Here is a 23,048-nt window from a genome sequence, read left to right as displayed (position 1 = left end):
CGTGATTTGGAATGCCATGAATCGTGTTGAGGGCGGTGTATAAAAACAATATTCGCTGCTGACTGATGTTTTGTCCTACGAAGAAATTGGTTATAATATTAATAAGTGTAAGTTTTAAGCTACAAATGTTTTGGACGTTTGCGCCATGATTCTTTAATATTGTTCATTTACTTAATTAAGCCTGGTTATAAGCCCCAAATGTAGTAGTACTTAGGCTGCTCATTAAACTATTTAGGCCTAGCTAGGCCTCTAGTAATATTCATAAAATAATAGCCTAGGCCTAGGCCTCCTTCCTATACTACTATAGGCTAAGGTCTATACATACTATAGGCACGCAAGTGATGATGGAGGTAATGTATGGTTGGCTGTTACAGATAGAGAGTGTGTGCGCTCAAGAGAGGTAGACAAGCCGGCAGGCGAATTACAGAAGATCGGGCATATTTTCAAAGTGGGCCCGATCATCATAAAAATGGGCCTGATAGTGCTGGGCCCAGTCGGTCATCTGTAGTCAAAATCATTTCAGTTCAATGCATGCCATGGCTGTCGTTTGTATTTGTTGATGTTTGATATACGTAAATAAAATAAATAATACTCCGTGGCTAGAGATACAGTACCGTATTTCTACTTCCAGTTGCTAAAGGTACGGTAAATGGAATTATTTCACCATCATCCAATGAAGTGCCAGAATGTGTGTGACGTAATCTTACAAGACTGGCATTGCAGATCACTCACGACAATGAGCGGTGAAACGCGAATGATGTACTGTACCCTACTGGATATAATTAGAACATCAAAAAGTACAATACAGTACTTTGTACTGTCATCGACGATAGATATTTGTATGGTTCCACTCAGAGTAGACTCATGTTATTTATCTATATATAGCCGTATCAAACAAGGACTGACCGTGTACCAAACTCTTGACATAGAATCCTCTTCGTAAAGTTTACAGTATAGTTTTTCAATGCAAGCTTTGTCGCCCATACGCAATTCAGCACAATGTCGCAGCAAGTTATGGGTTACTCTCATACCTCTACCTTTTACCTTTATGATAGGTAGAAGTCTTGAAATGGGGATGTGATTATTAAATGAGGGGCATTATCTCACAAAATAAGGTGATTTTTAACAACGAGCATAATTGTGTTACTTCAAACATTTACAGTGGGGGGGGGGGCACAAGCTTTTATTTTGGGGGAGGGGGTACGTGCACCCTGCACACCACTATATATGCCACTGCATATGGATCGGGTGGATTACTATCCAAGAAGAGAGAAAAGAGTAGATTAAGTGCCTTGACCAAAATGATACTGTAGTATCAAACAAGGACTAACCCCATACCAAACTCTTGGCATAGAATCCTCTTATTAAAGTTTACAGTATATTTTTTAGTGCAAGTTTTGTCATGTAAATCGATTAGACCAAAGACTGAGAAGTATGTCAACTCTCTTATTAAACAAAGAGGCTAAACAAGGCCTGGGCATTGCTTGATATGGCTATAGATAAATGACAAGACTCTTATTACTGAGTGGAGCCCTTAAGTCTTATCGTTGCTAATACTGCGATTTTAGTGTTTTTTCATGGTTATGACATCATCTGATTTGATTTGTCAAAATATGTTTTTTTCGCATAACTAATAAATCATTATCGAATCGTTCTAGTGTAAAAACTTCTCTTATTTCTTTTATTTTCTATATGAACAATTGCTTTTTAGCTTTTTTATCGTTATCGTTATCGTTGAAGTATAAACAGGCCTTAATGACCCAGGATTTCAGTTAGACCTTGTATACTTTATGTATTTAAATTTTGGTCATATTTGGTCTTTCTGATAGGATGATAATGGAAGTTAATTTGACTGTTCTGTTGAGGCTGTTGGTGACTGCTTTGTCAGTGGTTATCTTTTTGTCTTGGACTGTTTGTGGCCTTGACAATGGTCTTGCTCTTACTCCTCCGATGGGCTGGTTGTCGTGGGGAAAATTCAGATGCAAAACAGATTGCAGAAAAGATCCAAGAAATTGTCTAAGGTTTGTAAATTTTACCTCACACACAAGATTAAAAAGGCTATAATGTCATTTTACTACCATCCATCATATTGACAAAAGTTTGAAGCTTAAAGATGTACACATTGTATTTAATGTGGCAACCGAGTCATTTTGTATAAAATATAAAAACATAAAGTAATATTAAAGTAAATCTGGCTTAGAACATGTATGAATGAATCATTCCAGTAACTTTTATTTGTTTACTTACAATAAACATTTTAAATTTTCTCATATTTGTGTTCTCTGCAGTTGAATTTTATATCTGTATTTTGAATAGTTGTGAAAGAGGGCCTTTTCATGTCAGCATTGCTGTTAGAACCACCCTCTCAAAATATTGTAAATTAAACAGTGGATGGTAGTAAAAAGAACAATATCATTAATAACATTGTAACAATGGTTATTATTAATATTTATAATTTATAATAATAGGCCTATGATGTGGTTTTAATCCACTTAGTGGAATTGATTTGCTGTCAAGAATTCAAGTGTCCACACCCACCACCACCTCCCCCATCATCCTCATTATAGTATATACTCATGGTTGTACTGTAGTTAAAGTAGTATTAGGTAGTTTTCGTTGCACGTTAACCTTTATTTTAACATAAGTACCCAACATTCAACGCGATAGCTCTGCCCCTTTTTGTAAATACATTGATAAATGCATGTGCAAGCCCGTAACTAACGTACATCGAGCACGTAAAATCCTGAAATTAACCCACTTGGCAACGCAAGATGAATAAATTGTAACGTCATCCATTAACGTTAATTTCGTGCGGCGAAAACTACCTATTAATTAATGGAGTATAACACTGGGTAGTTTACTGAAGCCAGGCACTCCCTGCATCCAAGGGTCATCAGCCAATGCGATTCTATTAGGAACGCAACGCCGCGTGCGCAACAGACACAGACAGCAGATAATTGGATTCTTTTTCTTACAGTGAGAAACTCTTCCAAGAAATGGCGGATACTCTAATCTCCGATGGTTACAAAGCCGCAGGGTATGAATATATAAACATTGACGATTGCTGGATGTCTCGTATGCGAGATCGGGAGCAAAGGCTATTCCCAGATCCGCAACGATTTCCTAATGGAATACAAGGCATTGCAAATTATGTAAGTACATATGGCTTCTTAAGACACCCTTTACATTAACAGCAATTACCACTTGTATTCAAATTCGTCAAGCTTCATCTTTTTATCTCCCTCTCTACAGATTAACTCTGTCCAAGAAAACTATTTATTCTACATCAAAGTTGTTACGAGTTATTTCTTTAACAATTTACTAGGATGCTCTCTGCTTCTGGTACTTCCTTGTTTTTCAAAAAATAGATTAACCTTTTTTGTAATTGTTAAGGGCTTCAATGGGGTAACCATGGATCCTTCTATTAAACAAGGCAATAATAGAAGGAAAACTGAAGCATCGCTTTGTTGGTAATCCAAATCTATGGAAGGCAATCACCGCCAAAAATACAATTTTAGACAATAAACGTGCTTTCTCAAACAAACAACGTACATTTACAAATAACAATGTATTAAAAAAAATAAACAACATACTTCTTACAAACAAAGAACGTTCTTTTTAAAACAAACAACGTATATTGCCAAACGATGTATTTTCTCAAACGAAGAACGTACATTGTGAAACGAAGAACGTTCCATGCCAAACAAACAATGTACATTGCCAAACGAACAACGTACTTTCCCAAACGATGTAAAATGCCAAATGAACAACGGAATCGTCCATTATTTCAACGGGGTAATTGTAATTTTATAGCGCACATACACGCTGAACAAGATAACGCCTTCATCATATCAAGTTCTTAGACTCTCTTACACAGAACTAAAAGGTGGTAGGTGGTTTCCAACAAGCAATACCTGCATTAACAGAATAACACTTATTATGGGTAATTTGCCCGATGATGCAGAGTTGTTTGCGGCCTGTGATATGGCATTCCTTTGCAATCACTTCGGACAGGAGTAGACAGAAAAGTATAAATTCTACATAAAAACCTGTTTCTTAAATTTACGAAAAAAAATTGAAAGAAAAAAGTATATAAATATATAAATTATATGAATACAAGAAACAAAAAAGAAAAACAAATGGGTGAATTAAATGAGATTTTTAAAGGAATATAAGGAAAGAAAAGGAATATTGCTACTAATATCTGATGATGGATTGTTCCATAGTTGAACTGAACGATATTTAAAAGTTCTTTTTCCAAAATCATTTTGCCATTCTGGAGGGTTCAAATGTTTTTCAATTTCCTTCCAGTATGTATGTTATGATAGGCATCAGTTAATTCATAAAAATTTGTTAGTATTCTGAAACATTGCATTTAAATGTCATTATACTATAAGACTGTTATGTTCCCATTGTTGATTTATATCAGTGTACAAAATAATATTTACCAAGTTGACCATTTTATTTTCATTTTTGTGGACAAAGGTGCATGATCGTGGATTGAAACTCGGTATTTACAACACATTTGGAAAAACTACCTGTATGGGATTTCCAGGGAGTCAGGGCTTCTTGGAACTGGATGCCAAAACATTTGCAGAGTGGCAAGTGGATATGCTAAAGATGGATGGTTGTTTCACACCTACCCATCTTATCCCAGATGGTAAATATTGGAACTTAAACTTAATGGACCATTCCGGCATGTCAGTCAAACTTAACAACTGACCAATCAGAACATTGCAAAGAATATGCGCTTGTCACATACACATGTCCGATAAATGCACCTTAGCAACAACATCCAAGGGCAGGGCTTAGTGGAAAGTTCCATTTATGGTAAAATATAAATTTTTTTATTTTGACTGAATTGCTGCTAGAGAATTTTGCAGAATTGATCAGGGTATTGCTGAAGTTTTTGTGGCCACTGCCAGTATGTTATGTTGCCATAGCGCAAGTAGGTGTCGTTAATTGTGCAGTATCACCATAAATGTGTACACATTTGTCCTTGTACATATGTGGACTTACTCAATTTGATACCTAACTGTAGCTCCGTCCCATCAGAAGTTACACAATTATGCACTTAATTTCATACCTCTGTTTACGCTTAAAAAGAATTCATTGTTTCTCCTAAGCAGAAAATCAAAACATATAATACAGTGGTGCTCTTGTTTATCAGTTTTTTTTGTGTTCCCCATTTTTTTAGCAAATATTTTTTCCCAACCCCCTACCATCAAAGTAGGCTATCAACACTTGGTAAAATACAATTTAATACAGTATTAAAATGGTATTATTAAATACTGGCCATTATGAAGATTTGAATAGCTTCCTCTAGGGTATAAGCTACTTATCACTGACAATGTGGTATCTGGCTAGGATCTGTAGAGAGCCCCCCTCTACGTACGGTACAAGCCGTCATTGAATGGTATTGTACCATATTAACGACACATAAAAGTATTGGCCAAAAAATACAACTTGTATTGACCAAAAATCTGCCCCAATCCATCTTAGATTATGGTAAATAAGCATTTATCATCTATTAAAATGTTGACTACCCTGGGATGTGAGGGGCCAAGGGTTGTGGAGTCCTAATGGAGTTAAGGGCATATTTTGATGTTTCCTGCTCATTAAGTGCTTACTCGGCCAATTTAGGGTCCTGGCATAACAAATATAGGCCTAGGTTAATTATTTTTTGGTTGGGAGTGGGGGATTGGGGACCCTGGCTCTGTTAGTAGAAGCTCATAGAAATTACGCTAGTGGTAATAAATCGAAAAGAAAAAGAAGGTGTCTCTAAATGTTCACAATTCTGATGAAAGTGACTTGATATTAGCAATTTATTATATATTTTAAGATGATAATTTCCCTCTTGATTTTTTCACCAGGGTATATGGATATGCATAGGTTCTTGAATGCTACAGGAAGACACATTCTATATTCTTGTAGCTGGCCTTTCTATCTAAGAGCTGATGGAAAACATGTGAGCAAACTTTACCTTGAATATTTAAATCATTCAGTCATTCATTCATTCCAATCATTTATACAGTATGTTAATTTATTCATTCTTTTTTAATTCATTTGATAATTTGTTCATTCATTCATTTTTTTATTTCGTGCTTATATATTTCATCTTTATTCTGGATTGTACCAGCAGTGCAAAGGCACTGGTTTTCTTTGTGGTCCAAATTAAATCACAAATGATAATAATACATATATAAATTTAAAAAATTAAAAGCAAATTATTATTATTGTTTTTAAAAAGAGAAAAATGGTTAAGTGAGAACATTGTCTAATGTTCTTGTTTACCTACTTAATACTGTAGTGCAAGGGCAAATTAAGGTTTGCACATATCAGCAATAGAACTTTCTTAATAACAGTTTTTTTATTTTATGCTAATTTATACTAATTTTCACATCTATTTTGCCAGCCTAACTATAACCACATTGCAAAATATTGCAATATTTGGCGCAACTCAATGGATATTGAGGATTCGTGGGAAAGCGTTCTGAAGATAATCGATGACTTTGCTGCACATCAGGATGCACACATACCGGCTGCTGGTCCCGGCCACTTCCATGATCCTGACATGGTGAGTAAATAATTTATAATTATGTTTAGGCAATGAGTGCGTTCATTGAGTGTTCAATCAGGCAGAGCTGATCATTTAAGGAGAGTGATCCACGAGACAGAGCTGGCGTTTTGGAGAGACCGATCTACCAGGCAAAGTTGATTACTGGCGAGAGTAACCCATCAGGCAGAATTGACAGTTAAGGGAAGATGGTCCACCATGCTGAGCTGATATTTGAGAACAGAACCAGGTAGAGCTGATGATTGAGGAAGGTGGTCCACCAGGTAAAGCTGATCATTGAGGGAAAGTGATCCACCAGGTAGAGCTGATCATTAACAGAGAGATGCTGATCACTTGTGCCATTGATGCTCTTATTTGTTTTTTTCATTTGTAAGATGGTAGCTGTTTTTAAATTTAATTGTTGTTTCAAAGTGATGTTTTGAATTGTAAATTGAAATACATATTCAGAAACAATCCAATTACATATTGAGAAGAAGACATGTTTATTTATGTGTCCAGATCATTATAATATACCAGGCTGGTACCAAGTTGATAATTCCTGGGTCATCTTATCATACAACTAATTGTATACATTCATGCCTATCTCATATAGGCATTTTGAAACGAGTATAATAGAAGTAAACTTTGAAGTAGCAGTTTACTTGTGAGCCCTGGGTAATGCCTGTGAAGATGCTCATTGTATTAATTTACCCAACTTTACTACAGACGATTTACTCCTGAGCAGTCTCGGGAGTAAGTGTGCTACTTCTGTGAACACAAGTAATGTAAGGAATATCACTTCAGAGCTTACAAGTAATGTTTTCATAATTGTTTACAATTTCAAAAAAGTGTGCAAAATAACCGTTAATAGACAACATAAGTGGCGATTATCACTTTCGAAAAATTTGCAAAGCTACATCTAAACAAAGGACATTATGCCATGTGTAAGCAACGTGTTGACACTTGTCAGAGGTATCGTGCATGTCTGTTTTAACTTTACTTCAGATGGAAGGCTGTTTGAATATAACTATTGTATATTGCTTGGTTAATATGGTGGGTATGTCAATATTATTTGGAATGCTATCATTGATATCAATATGTTTTTTTAATTCATCCATTTATATCAAATACATTTAATAACAAGATTTTGCTGGATCAAGTGGCAAAGCTTTGTGCGGGTTAGATGTTATGTCAAAGGTCATGAAATGACATTCATGCCCCTTGAATTGTTCATGAGGCTTTTGCATCCTGTAGTTGGCAGGAAGAAACATTGATGATGTCTCTTTTGTGTATAGTAGTTTCTTTTTTTCACGCTTTTATTTTTTCAATTTATGAAATTTACAGTACTTAGAATTAGGCATGTATGGATGGGGTGGGGGGTGTTAGTGGGTTGCAATATGTCTGAATTTCATAACTGAGTCAGTACTTAAGTGATCTAAATAATACAATATTAACAAAAAGAACCTAGTGATCAATAGTGTTTTATTAAACTAAGCTGTGGCTAAACACCAGTTTAGCCAACTGATTTATGCTCTCTGCTTAGAAAACCAAAACTCATTGTATCTTGACTCTCTCTAATTACTTTGAATCTCAATGGCTTGCAAACCTGCATGCATTGCTCTCTCTTAGGAATATTTTTGACTTTGATCTACAATCTTGGCAAAATCCACTAGATAAAATGGGCTTACTTTTTGGGCTGGCTCAAATTCTTAAACAAAGTGTTTTTTTTTATCTTTCAAAACAATTCTTAGGGACCATAATTTTCAAGAGAGTATATAACATAGTGCCCTGTTCCACAACATTTTTAGCCCACGACCCAAATTATATGTCAAGCACTCAGACGCGACCCATCGAACCTGAAGTCAATAAAATGTCAATCATTTTAAAAAACACGAGAGGGATAGCGGGAAAAACCACCCATTTGTTTCTTTTGTGAATTGATTAAATAATTTTTTTCGAGACCCAAAGGTTGCGGAACGGTGACAAATCCGAGCCGAGAAATAAGAGGGAGAAAAATTTGAGTTAAAGAGAGGAAAGGGGAAAAAGGAAGGCGACCCGTAAGTTCAAAGTGGCAATCCAGCAGTGGGAGAAAGGAGAGTTCGATTGTTTGCCACTTACGTATTTACACCAACCATGGTGGGGTGGACTTCATATTGTGCCCCCCCCCCTTCAGAAAATCTCTGGATCTGTCCCTGAAAACTTGCTACAAAAACAGCTCCGATTTTCGTTGTAGCCAACTGCTCTATGCTGCTCTCCTCTCTGAAAAACATGGCCTTTGAATTGCAATATCTCTCATCACTGCACACAAAATGCACTCGCTTAATACAAACTATAGTGGCCTTGATTTAAAGAACCAAAGCCTTTAATAATCCAGTTAAAATGGGCATCAAATCCTTTTGTAAAAATTACAATAAAGTGCAATTACTGGATCAGTGGTTAATGTAAGGCATAATATTCCGATAAATACTCCCATTCAGTACAGGACGGTCACTCTATCCAGCAGATACCCAATATAGCGTATTCAAATCACTCCATCGTCAGTTCATCAGAAATTCATGATGTTGCGTATTACTCACACCTTCGCTGTGGTCATTGCATTGACATCTGGACTAAGAGGAATTGAAGCAGCACAACCATGTCCTCTTTTCTGGACACGATTCCAGAATCAATGTTACAGGTAATACCACTTGGAAATAAATTAACATTTATTCTTTCTTTACTTTGTTTCACAAAGCAGAATCTGCTAGGGAGTCCAAATGAAACACAGTTTATGTCGATTCCCAATGAATGCCTTTAATTTTCTAAAACATACAGTACACCTACAGTACACCGTTACAGTGGAAGGAAAAGCTCAATATTTTCTGGGCTTACTCAAGTTAATAAAAAGGGGAAAATGGTTTAAAATAATTTATAGTTAAGATAAAAACAAAAATACAAAGTCTATTGATGCTTATCACTGTTCTGTTTTGTGCATTATGCCCTAGATTGTTCAGTAACGATGGTGTCAATATAAACCAGGCTGTTGCTGAACCAAAATGCAATCAGTTCTCCTCGTGTTCCGGATCACTTGCTCACCTTCCGTCTGCAAGCACTCCAGCCGAATACGACTTCCTTCGGGTTTGGCTTGGTGGAATAATCGAGAATCTTGCTGTTACTCCTGTTAATATTGGGCTGAAAGCTGATTCCACTGGGAAGCTGTTTGGGTATGATTACACATATATAAATGAATTGTATCCGCACTTGCCCGGTGGAGGCAGTCCTTCTGTGTCATATGTTATTGATGAAACTGGGATTGCAACTGGCACATCTACGTTTTATATTTGTAAAATGAATACAGCAGGAAATACAAATTTCAAAGATCTCTACTTTGAAACTGCAGAAGAAATGTAAACACTTCAGGCAGTGGCAGAGATTCTAGTGGGGTTGGGAAGCCTGCCTTGCCCACACTAGGTATGAGTGTCAGATCTCAGTGGGTCAATTTACAGAAACATAATCATACATTTCTAGAACTGTTTTTTTGTTATTTTTAATGTCAGTTGTGTTGGTCAAAAAATGTTCAAATTGGTGGTTTCATTTTTTTTATATACTATATTTCAGTTTGCCTTGATAGTTGGCCAGATCATCGGTGTATTGTAGGTGGGGGTGTCTGGTAGTTGATATTGTGTGGTAATTTTTTCCCCTCATTTGCGTAAATTCAGCACTCACAGGAAAGTACTGCATGGCCTGTTGAGTGGAAACGACCAATGAAATGCGGTTATTACCTAAATATATAATAGTAAATCCCTAATATATTATGGTACTGTCCACACTGCGTTTCTGTAAAATTTAAAATTGGGTTTTTGGTATTTTTGAATTCTACGTGTATTAATCTTAAAAATATTTAGACTCCTATGAAACTTGAGTATATTAGAGAAGTTTTCTATTTTTAATTTATTGCATATCATCTTTTAAATATTTGTAAACATTAATGCAGTTCAGTTTTATATGTAACTGATTATGGTGTAACAAAGAATACTTGAATATATTAATGATATTGATGATGATAATAATAATGACTTTGATGATAAAAATGAGGATGATTAAAATGATGGTGACAGCATTGTTGACAGCAATGGGCTTATTCAACTGGTTCATTTCATTGAATACGAATTTCCGTTGAGTATTATTTTCATTCGACTGGTTCGTAAAATAAACTTTGTTGACAACGAAAATTAACGTAACCAGAATGCGTTAATGAGCGTTAAGTTCCATGTGACCAAAAAAAAAAGGCTGATTGGTCAGTTTATCAACAACATTTGCGTTAATATAATTTAGATTAAATTTCAAAAAATAAAAATTATAATATTTACCTATATTGAAGTTAAAAAATAATAAAAAATAATTGTGGGCTAACAGAATTTAAAAACTGGATGAAAACATTTTGTTTACGAAAAACCCATACTGCCACAATCCGAAGTAGGATTTTAGCACTGCGCAGGTGGGCGTGGTTTAACGAAGAACGACCAGTCGAATACGGCCAATGTTGCGTGTACTGATAATTCAGTTCTTGGATTGTCTGAAAGTGGTTTGTATTTCTTGTATGCAAAATGCATACAACAGGAATATAAATTTTAAAGATCTTCTTTGAAACTAGAAGTAAGGTGGGTTTAGAAACTACCGCACTACTTACCGAACTGAATTGACCAATAAATGTAGTTTATTACAGTACCTAATTAATATTTATGAAATATAGTAGTAGTAAATTCCTAATATGGTACTTCCTTATTATTAGTTATAGGTAAAGGTGACTGTCTCTGACAAACTCTGTATAATGGGTAAAAGTAGATTTTTAAGTTTTAGATTTATAAATAAAATATGGATTCTGATATAGTTTTTTAAAAAGTATTCAAAAGGAAAACAAATCATGTTTTTGTTTTATTTAAAGATGTGTGGAAATAAATGAATGAAATGAATAAATTTTGTATAATTGATATTAAAATAAAAAGACATTTGGGACATCATCACTTTTCAATTGTTTTTATTGACTATCTATGAGAACGACACTGTACATGTTGACAGAATAAAAACATACGCCTTGAGGTGGAGATTCATTTGTGGCTTCCTGTTGTTTCCCCATGTTTTTACAATTTATGGAAAGTAATGTACTTGTCTGGTAAATATACTTTGTTAGCTCTATTTTCATAAAGATCTGTGTGTCTGTGTCAGAGTTTGGTTGAAATATATCTCTCAGATTCAGAGACTTTATGGGAGCAAGTTGCAGGTGTTTTACAGTAGTACAGTATTTGGTAATCGGAGACGAGTAGCTTTTAAGTGCTATTTTTTCACTTTCACTCATTTTACCACCTACAAATCATGCCGTATCTATAATAAACTATTACATGAAGAACCTAATCGTCAATGGTGCGTTAAGAAGGTCAAAAAATAGAAGTTTGTTGTGAACAAAACTTTAGTCGATTGCTCTGCTGCTCTCCGCTCTGAAAAACACAACTTGTCTTTTTTCTGATGGCCTTTGAATCTCAATGTCTCCCACCACTGCACAAAAAAATGCAATCGCCTATATGATCTACAGTATAGTGGCCTTGAACCGAGGCCTTTAATAATCCATTTAAGGTAGGCTTATTATTTTGGGTGGGCTAGTTCAAATTTTTGAAGAGTATCTTTTCTGATAGGGATCATCTATTTTTTTTCATCATGATGATGTGATGCTTGTTTTTTTTTAGATTATTTTATGTATTTTTTAAGTTCCCCAGAACCTCACTACTGTTGTTGTTGTTCTTGTTGTTACCAGAACTTTAAAAGCGTCCAGTTATTTTGTACACATAAACTAGAGGTTGGATTTACAATAAACATAGCCCTTTTTTTTAAAGTTTGACTTCAGCATACCCCCTACACCTACAAAACAAAACAGAGGTTTCAGCAAGGACTGTACATTAAGTACCATTACCTGTCGCATGGATGGTGAGGTCGGTTAGGGGTGTGTTCTAAGGGAATAAAGAAACCAAAAGTCATGAGTTCGAACCGAACCTTTTGAATCTTTTGAAAACCCAGTATAATAACTTACACCACTGTGTACTGTGTATTAAGCATAGAAGATATTTCCTCTATGATTTAAGCATGTTTTAATAATGTCAACAAAATCCTCGTCTGAAAGGTGCATACACGAAACGTTAAATGCTAAATAGAGGTAACCTCAGTTTAATACGTCGACTGGTGAGCGGTCGCTCTTGTTTATATAACTAAATGTACACTGTTAACAACCAACCCTTAGTGTAGTGTTCTATAGATGTGCATCACACATCGATACAAATGCCTTTTACGATATATGCCTATATTCAAGCACTGTAATTATTATTTATCTTTTTTACATTTAGCCTTGAAAATGGTAAGTAAACCAGCAATAACTGATTGGGATAAATCGTCATTTGAACTTAACTCCTAGGTGGGGGTGGGGGAATACACTCTAGTATCCAACCAAAACTGTGTTTCACATTTACAATGACATTAATAACGTTAAGATGAAAAATAAGTTTTCAATTTAACTTGTTAAAAGTGTCATTTGAAATATTAAATAAAAAGAGTTGATAGCAACATCAATTTTCAATTATTTTTGTTGGCTTGTATTGGTATAAAAATTTCATGTGTTATTTCTAATACCCGAAGATTCACAAAACAGGAACATACATGTACTCAGGGGCAGATCCAGAGAATTTCTGACTGGGTGTCACAAAATGAAGTTCACGCCGCCACGCCCACCTCAGCCTCACCATGTTTAAAAAAATTGTATTGGCTTACAATTATACCAATAGGTCCATGATTATACAGTGTTTATGTTTGTTTAGGCCAACCCTATCTTTTTCATTGAGCTAATTGTGTTAACTTGATCACTATATGACAATCTAAAACACCTCTAGAAAGCCTGTGTACCCCACAAGTGACTAGACTCAATATTTGGTAAGCTGCTCGAGCCAGATTTTTTTTTGTGTATGAAAATTCCAATATAATACAATACAAACTAATCTGTAGATTCTTGGTTCGAAATTGGAGAGGTCAGTGCAATTCTATTAGCGTTTCTGTTGCAGTTTTTTCATTTTACCCTTCAATGGCTTTGCTCTTATACTTCCTTGTATAGAAAGCAATCACAACGGTGAATGGTGTCAACTCTCTTCCCATCAGGTTTAAGTGGCCCTAAGGAAAAATATATTATAACAATTCCCTGAATTGATTTAGTTGTATAGTTAATTGGTGGGTGTGAGAAAGGAATGGCATTTATGCTTCTGTCAGTGTATCTTCATGCTTTTTTATATTTTCAATAAGCATAATGCATTTAGAATTTTAATTGTCTTGTATATGATTATGAATATATTTAGTGTCTAATTTATATTATTGTAACTAAATTATATACTAAGTTTTTTAATATTCCCCCACTGATTGTGCACTGGTAATAGTAAAACCATAAATGAAAACCAATGACATTTTTCGATCAGAACTTTCAATTATAACTTTCATCAGGAAGGCTAATTTTACTTTTATTTCATATACAAAGCGAAAATTAAAGAATCCTGTGTCTTGTATCGATATGTGTTTAATTCTTTCTTATTGTGAATAGGACATCTTACCTGTTGATATACAAAATGAGAGTATTTTTAACTTAAATCAGTTCTCAACTACTGTAAACTTAAGAATTACCTTTACAGTTTGAACTAATTTGATCATACAGTGCTTTCAATATTGGTGTTGTTGTTGTTGGTGTTGTTGTTGTTGTTGCTAAAACCTACCTTAAGGGGAAATTAGACAATTGACAAATTAGAGAACAATTGAAAAAATGACATTAAGAGGAAAATAACATGACATTAAGGGGAAAATATCACAAAAGATATTCCCCCTAGGTCCAACTTAGTGCATGTTATTATAATTATTATCATCATCATCATCATCATCATCATCATCATCATCATCATCATTATCATTGTTATAAATATTACTATGTAATTGTTTGCTTTTTTGTTGACACATGTTCTTTGGGATTTCCCCATTTCCCATGAAAGTGACTCGAATATTTTTTTGCTATTGGATTCCTGTGGGTGAGCATGTGGTTTTTTCCTCAGTTCTTGTTTTCTCTATGTTGTGCTTCTGTACTTTTCCGGAATTAGTGAATGAATGAATGGATTTTGTGATGTTTTAATATGAAAAAAATATGAAAAATATGCCAAATTCTAATATCAATTAATCATTAAATATATCAAACAAGTACTGTAACTGCAAATGTTTGTGGATTTTTTCAGTTGGTTGTTGGCGGGTCTGGATTGGATTTGGCACAGAGCCAGACGCAGTTTGCATTGTGGGCGATCCTGGCAGCGCCTCTTCTGATGGGTAATGACTTACGGAGTGTTAAACCAGAGTTCCGCGATGTTCTACTTAACACGGATGTAATAGCTGTTAATCAAGATCCGCTGGGAAGGATGGGTCAGAAAATATTTACGGTAACTTTGTTTTTCATTTTATTTTTTATCCATTAGGCAAGACTTTATTTACTCCTTGTTTCACATAATTATTTTTTTAAAGGTCATCGGAGGAGGGCGGAATAAAAATGAAAATAACATAATATTTAAACTCTGTATATACTGTTCATGTGAAAAAACTGATACACCCATATTTGGGTGTAATATGACATCATCACGCCCATATATGGGCACATCACACAAATTTGTCACATAAAATATGTGTGAACATGGGTGCCCTTTGGAAAATAGGCACTTTAACAAAAAGTCGTAGTTATTTTATTTATCATTTTTTTTAAATTTTAAAATTGACTATTAACTATTTGTTAAGGAAATGTTTGAATATTTGGTTGACTTTTAATCAGGGTTGGATTTGTGTCGGATTTATGTTACGTGATGTCAGTTACCTCCCGTGTGTTTATGTCAAATACTTTAATCTTTCTTTGATAGGACATTGGGTAGCTGGCATGCTAACTATTTCCATCTGCTTGTTTCATATCATCTTGGTTTATTCTGTCGTACAAATCAACATTTATTTGTGCTTACCTACGTTGTGTGTGTGATATTATTTATATTGAATGCTACTGTGTCTAATGGATTTGATTGTGCTCCCATCATTAGTTGAGTTTATGTAGTCATTTAATAATACAGTAGTAAAAGCATACAAAAACATGAATTTGCGGAGATGGGTTACTTTCTGGGAGCTCTCACATCTTACTTGCGGGAGTATGAGACTCGCAATTTATAAGACTCTCAAGAGACTTGAAATCCCTGAAAATCAAAATGCTGAAATTGACCGAAACATATTTATGGGCCCGTTTCTACTGATGAGAAAGAACCGATATTAAGAACTGTCTTTTATAAGAATGGTTCTTTATGGCAGTAGAAACGGGTGTCACAAAAAAGAACCGTTCGTTTTGGTGTAGAACGGTTTTATGGCACAGAATCAATACCGCACCCCCTTAAACTATAGTGAATGAACCATCAACATAAGAGACGGTTTGATTAAAGCACTGCATCTATTCAACCACATAAACGCAGGGTTTTTCAAGCTCAGACCTGTTTAAGGCTTGGTTTCCATACAATCGCTACACGCTATTGCCAACAGCTTTCGGTGATGCTGATTGGTCGGTCGAATCGTGGAGCCTTCCCGATTGTGTCGGGAACTGCGATGCAGTACAACGATATTGCACTGAAAACACTAGCAACAGTAGCAATTGTATGGATACATGCTTTGTGCACCTTGAGTTTCGGAGAAGCTGCTGTTAGCATTTTTTGTCCCATCTAATTGTATTAATATAATGATTTTCAGAAGTATTTTTTCTTTGCTTTTCGATGCTATAGGATTCCGTTCGACGTGTGGAAGGTTGGAAACGGGAATTAACCAATGAAAAATATGCAATTGTGTATTTCAATCGCAACACAAAAGAAGAAACTCTTTACAAGACCTCACTCACAGCAATGCGATTGCCACGGAACCATACATATGATCTTCGGGATTTATTTTTGAAGAAACATTTTGGACATTTCAAGGTCGAGGAGGAGTTTAAGATTTCGATCCCACCAAATGGCGTCAGAATGTTCAAAACTTCATCCTGTTCACTTCCAAAGAATTTTGTTCACGATGGCTTGTAATTTAAGTGGGTGGACACTTCTGTATTTATCTGTCAGATTAAACAGACAATATCTAGGAAGAATTTGATATCACTTGCATAGGCTTGTGTCAGACTTGATCGTACAAACCTTGTTTTTTTCTGTCTGTCAGACACTGATCTACTGCAGATCAGTGGCTTTCGGACCCCATTGGAAATAAGTCTGGTTTACAAGCACTAGACTTACAGGTCATCCAAGCATTCAAATAAATACATCTCACTACATATTTTTGATGTATTTTCTCATAATTTTAATGTAATATGTGACATTGAATTGAATGCGAAATAAATTAAATCAAATTAAATCTAAGGGTATTGAAATTTAGGGGGGAGTGGCGGGGAAAGATGGGAGTGTGAAGGTGAGGGGTTGCTAGCTTTCAAAATAAGGGGGTATAGTGTGAGATGATTTTATAAGTAGGCCTACTTGAATATATTTTTTTTGCTTCAAAGGTTTCCAATAGGGGGCACATGCTCTTTTGTGGAAGACGTGCATTCTCCCCCATCCCCTTCCCTCTAAGCAAAATGCACAAGCAAAGGACTGAAACCTCGTCCTCAAAGTTGGGAAAATTAATATAGAATCTGCATATTTTAAATGTATAAATTATTATTTTAATGTAATCTAACTAGGCAATATTCACTGGTGCTTTCATGTATGTATCTTCAAAATGGCCACAAGGGTGTCCCCATCCCAGGGTTAGATGTACAAAATAAAACAGTATATTTTTTAATAAAATTAAACTACGTCCAGATTTATTTGGGTTAAAATCAAAGCATGTGATGAATGGAAGTTAATTGCTTATATTTTAAGTTAAGTCATTAGCTTTTAACTGAAACGAATAATTAAGACCATTAGCTATATGTTTGTGTAGATATGCTTGTAAACAATTTTACTCTAATTCTACAGTACTATCCATGAAACTTAATTATTTAATTCTATGTATCATTACAATGTGGAAAATGTCATTTTGATTCTCTGTCAAGGAGAAAAGTATAGTCCAGTCGGCTATAACTGGTGGTAGCCACTGTGTGTGCGCTGAACCGTGGAGATCTCTAGGTCCCTAGTTCTATTCCGATTGAAAATTTTAACGGTACTACTGTAGGTTTGGTCTACAGGAGTTCGTGCTTCGAACAGGTCATTCCATTCATAAAAGAAGCCTTTTGATGGAGAAAGTGTACCTTTTTGTCCAGGTCGAAACTAACTCCGGCTATATATGTTACATTTTTAATAAGTCTATGTTTGTATACGCATAAGGCTTCCTCAGGGTTTGTAATCTCAAAGATTATACACATCTAGATGTGTATAAGAGACAGTATATATACCGTATATCATCATTATATCATCATTAGAACTTATTTTGTTCCTTTTAAATGGGTTTTTTATTTGAGTTTTTTTAGTTTTTTGTTTTTTTTTCGGAATTCATCACCTAAAGAAAGGGTATTTATTTAAAACCAGTACCCATACAGCATGCATACTGTACAATGAAAAATAAAATCTCACCTTTGTTTATATTATTGTTATTGTTGTCCTTGCTGCCGTCCCTGAATTGAATGTACAGTGTTTTGTGTCTTCAATAATATGCGTTAATGTCAGCTTAACAGCATGTTAACAATATATTGTAAATTGACTTATGCAACAGCAGTACTTTTCTTAAATTTAATCTAAACGCCATATCGTTATCGTCGTCGTGGACGTCGTCATGGTCTTCGTTAGTCGCCATCCTTACTAAATTGAATATAATTTGTTTTCTTTCTTCAATAATATTCTCATTCCACAGCAGGTATAAACTGAATGCAATAACAGTACTGTACCTAAATTTATCGGAACGCATTATCGTTATGTAAATAGTTTTATTTTATATTGGCCTAACGTACGGTATATAGAATGTATGATTGTAACCTTGGTGTTAAGAAACACCTTGAACATTAGTAAATACTGTAATAATATATATGAAATAAATTGAAGATAATGGCCGTATTCGACTGGTGGTTCTTCGTTAAACCACGCTCACCTGCGCAGCGGTAAAATCCTACTTAACAAAGATGACCATTCGAATAGAAAACTTGTAAATACTCGACAAAACAAAATGGCTGCATAGTTACCGCGATACACGCTGCGTAGTCAAGATTGCTTCAGCTTGTGGCAGTATGGGTTTTTCGTAAAAAAAAATATTTTCATCGCGTTTTTGAATTCTGTTAGCCTCCAATTATTTTTTGACTTCATGTGGGTAAATATTATAATTTTTATTTTCTGAAATTTAATCTAAATAGTATTAACGAAAATGTTGTTTCTAAACTCACCAATCGGCCATGTTTGTTTTGGTCTCGTGGATAACTTAACACTGAACGCATTCTGGTTTACGTTAATTTTCGTTGTCAGTCTAGTCTATTTTACGAACCAGTCGAATAGAAATAATAGGCCTATTCAACGAAAAATCGTAGTCAACGAAATGATCCAGTCAAATACGCCTAAATTTGTTCCAAGTTTCCGTGTCTGATTTTGATTTGCATCATGCAAAAAATAAATCATGGAACTTTGAAAGGAATGAACCCAGGACCCAGGATAAAAAGGCAGTGCAGTACGCAAGCGTCTTAACCACCATCAGCAATGCACCACCAATTATGTAGTATCTTGTTAATATGTAGTATGACTACAAAAACAGCTCACACTTTTATAAACTGATGTAACATCAATACCATAAATCATCCAACACAGCCCTGATTGCAACATTGAAACCTGTTCTGATTTGACAGTTGTAAAGACCTATCATTATAACTTCATGTCTTAATTATATATTTCTGACATTTTTTATATGCCACCAAACAAATCCTATTAGAAATAAGTAAACAAACATTTGCAACCTTTCAGTTACCATTATTAAACACAACGCGCATTCCTATCCATCAAAGTTTCAAATGTTTAAAATTTTAAATACAATATATGAAAAGTAATAATAATAATAATAGTAATAATAACAATAGTAATACCGTAATAGTAAAAAATAACAATAATGGTGGTGATGAAGATGATGATGACGATGACGATAAGTTCAGATAAGTTTAATAAGGGTGTAGGTCTATAATTAAAATTAAGGAATCTGTGGTGATTTTCAAAGCCACGTGTTTTCCCACGAAGGAAAATAAAAGTTATAATACCCACGGGCCTATTCGTCAATTTCTATATTGTAACGTGTGGTCATTACCCACGGGGCTATTCGTCAAGTTCTATATTGTAACGTGTGGTCATTGTGAGCAGGTGGATAAACTTGCTGATTGAATTAAAATGAACTGTTTTTCGACTAGATTGTTGTTCAACATCTAGCGGAACAGCAGTAACCATGCCTCAACAATTTATCTCTATTGATACATATTTATTTGTTTTATTGTTCCTCTTGTTGTACTTGGTTCTGACTAAAAGGTCTGGAGTGTCGCACTGGACACTTAGAATATTGGTGTAAATAAAAATAATATATATAATATATATACTTGAAATGCATTGGTTCAATTCCCATTTATTTAAAATACAATGCTTTGCAGTTGTCCACTCCCTTTATATAGTAGATTGCATGTTAGCAATCGTTGCACTGAAGATGGCGAAGGATTTGCCGAAACATGTCTGTTTTGTAACAAGTTTTATAATAAAATTCATTAGGCCTTGCCTATATGGTATTGCGGTTGAAAATTATTGTGGTATTCTTAAGATGTATTTGCTGTCTGCTACTACACAAATTATACTATAAATAACTCATTACACTCTGAAAACCATCTGGCTGATTCAAGGCTAAAAAAAAAATTCGGTAGTACGACGTTTAGCAAAGCAGTATTAGTTCAATAAACCAGACCTGTGCCGGGGGCTATAGTTTATATTGTTAGCTAATAATAAGTAGAGTTACAGTACATATGTATGTAACAGTATGTGAGGCAGTTATTGTGTAGGCTATTGTAAATATTTAAGTGAACATGTTAATTTGTAATATTTATTAATAATAATAATAATTAATATTAATTAATGGATGTAGACTGATGATAATTGATGTATGCAAACTTTTTTCCAGAGATGTAATGTGTGTTGGCCGGTACAATGATTATATATATGTATATATATGTATATATAATATATATAATATATACATATAATATATATAATGTATAAATAATATAAATAATAAAAAATAAAAATAAATGGTATCAACCAATCAGAATCAAGTTAACAATACAATTAGTTGATTGGACCACAAAATATAAGTTCAGTGACAAGTTAATGGGCGAATTAATTACAAGTAAACCATGATAAGATGTCGGCAAAATGATTATGTAAGCGATAGTTTATTGAACCAGCTTAATGCTAAGACTTATTTAACTACAGTAAACAGGAAATAAGACATAGTAAGATTAGTATAAGGTCCAATATAACGTAATTAAAACAATTGTGGATTAGAATATAAATTGCAGAAATATAAAGGTGTAGGAGTTTAAATATATGTATGAGTTTATATATATATATATATATATATATGTATATATATATATATATATATATATATGTATATATATATAGGCCTAGGCCATATAGGGTTACTGTATTTTGAAATAAAATATTACTTACTTTGATTACCAGATATAGATAATAGAAAAACTCTTTCTTTTTCAAATCTGCACGCCCGAGAGGTTCGTGAATATATGTATTTGAAATTTATTTTAAAAGACATGAATTTTGTTAGCATGTAAGAATCGGTATTTAACAGGTCGAGTGGCCAAGCGGTACGGCCTTAAACCATTCTCTATGCTTAAACATATGCGCTGGTTCCAGCCGCTCTTCGCCCATGGTCGGTTGTTAGAACCAGGCCCGGGATTTACCAATCTCAGCTTAGCAAATGTCTTAAGTCAAAAAAAGTTAAGATGTTCCTAAGCAAATATTTTAAGCAGATTTATCAAACCATCTTAGCAAAATATTAGCTTAAAAATCATCTTAGATGGCGCATGCGCACAACCGACTTTTTAATTTTAAGCAATTTTGAAGCTAAGCAATATTGATAAATTTGACTTAAGCAAAAAATTGACTTAAGTTGAATTTAAGCTGATTTTCTAGTTTGATAAATCCTACCCCAAGACTTCCTGGATACGGACTTAAAATGGAGGTCCGGTATATACATCTGACTCGTGTACACTTTAAGGAACCCATTGAATCTTTCGGAAGAGCAGGAAATCACCCCGATGCTGTGGTTCATTTCAGCCCCTGTTGTTGTTGAATGATGTGAACACGTAACTACTATAAGCGCCTCTTTACGGCTGCTAGGTAGTCACTGACCACGCCCATACGCAATTCAGCACAACTTCGCTCCAAGTTATGATTATTCTCCTATCTTTACCTTACCTTTACCTTTATAAGCGAATGAAAAAAATGAGTATAAAACACTGTTCATATATATAAGTACGACAATGGTTTTTTTTTTTTTTTTTTTTTTTTTTTTTTTTTTGCGTTTTTTTTTAAATTGGGTTGAGTGCATACTTTTAAACTTGTTTGATTTCAAATGAATTTCTGTTATTTTTAATGGACAATAAAAACTATCTTGAATCTTGAAAGCAAAAAGGGGGACATGACTGAAATAAATGAGGTTTAATCCGCGAACGAGAAAAAAGTAGGCAATGTTCACGACGTGTTTGATATAGGCCTACTGCTTAGCTCAGTCGGTGGTAGCTACACTGTGTGTGCACTGAAAACCGTGGATGGAGATTTCCAGGTCCCCGGGTTGATTCCCATCGTTATTCTTCTTGCGTTCCAGCTGGAGGGCTGAAATGCAAATACGATAGCGCACCGTCTTTCGGATGAGACGTTAAAAGTCGCTTGGTCCCGTGTGCACGTTAAGAGAACGCAGTACACTATTCGGAAAAGAGTTAGGGGATTGTCCCTGGTGTATTGCCCAATCACTATAAGAAAGAACCACACTGGAAATAAGTCTTCTTTAGACTCTTGTAGGCTATCCTTGTTGTTTACACCGAATAAATCCATCTGCCCAACTAATTTAATCTATTGATTTATAATCTTGGTGACTCTCTTTTTAAACGTCCCAACTGAATTTGATATACCAAAGTTTTTTGTTATTAGGCTTAATTGGTAGAAGTAAATATCTCATCGTGCTGCTACAGGAATACATTGGACGGGACTCGCACTTTAGGTCCAAATACCTCTACATGATAGGGCAGTAGATTGATTTAAAGCAAGGTAATAAATTGTTGATACCTAACTTGATAGTGTTTCACTTTTGGTAATCCTTGGAGGACATTTTATATTGTGTTTTTTTTTTTTTTTTTTTTTATAAAAAGTTATAAGAATTTAAAAATAAT

The 23,048-nt window shown here is 34.5% G+C and overlaps 2 protein-coding genes across 2 annotated transcripts; both read left to right on the top strand.

Moving 5' to 3' along the window:
• The first annotated feature begins 18 nt into the window (after window positions 1-18).
• On the top strand, window positions 19-17,574 carry LOC117108824 (alpha-N-acetylgalactosaminidase-like). Its single transcript, XM_033250971.1, has 8 exons — window positions 19-107; window positions 1,830-2,021; window positions 2,978-3,152; window positions 4,486-4,660; window positions 5,874-5,968; window positions 6,416-6,577; window positions 14,839-15,036; window positions 16,399-17,574. Exons 2-8 carry the CDS (start codon window positions 1,831-1,833, stop codon window positions 16,687-16,689), a joined length of 1,287 nt encoding a protein of 428 aa, XP_033106862.1. The 5' UTR covers window positions 19-107; window position 1,830; the 3' UTR covers window positions 16,690-17,574.
• Window positions 9,005-10,835, top strand: LOC117108827. Its single transcript, XM_033250979.1, has 2 exons — window positions 9,005-9,233; window positions 9,541-10,835. The coding sequence occupies exons 1-2, from the start codon at window positions 9,112-9,114 to the stop codon at window positions 9,944-9,946; spliced, it is 528 nt and encodes a 175-aa protein (XP_033106870.1). The 5' UTR covers window positions 9,005-9,111; the 3' UTR covers window positions 9,947-10,835.
• Window positions 17,575-23,048: the final 5,474 nt, after the last annotated feature.

Source organism: Anneissia japonica, unplaced genomic scaffold (assembly GCF_011630105.1).
Source record: "Anneissia japonica isolate Jap-2015-1 unplaced genomic scaffold, ASM1163010v1 scaffold6417_len956965_cov193, whole genome shotgun sequence".
Lineage (NCBI taxonomy): Eukaryota > Metazoa > Echinodermata > Crinoidea > Comatulida > Comatulidae > Anneissia > Anneissia japonica.
This window is presented reverse-complemented; position numbering and strand designations above follow the sequence as displayed.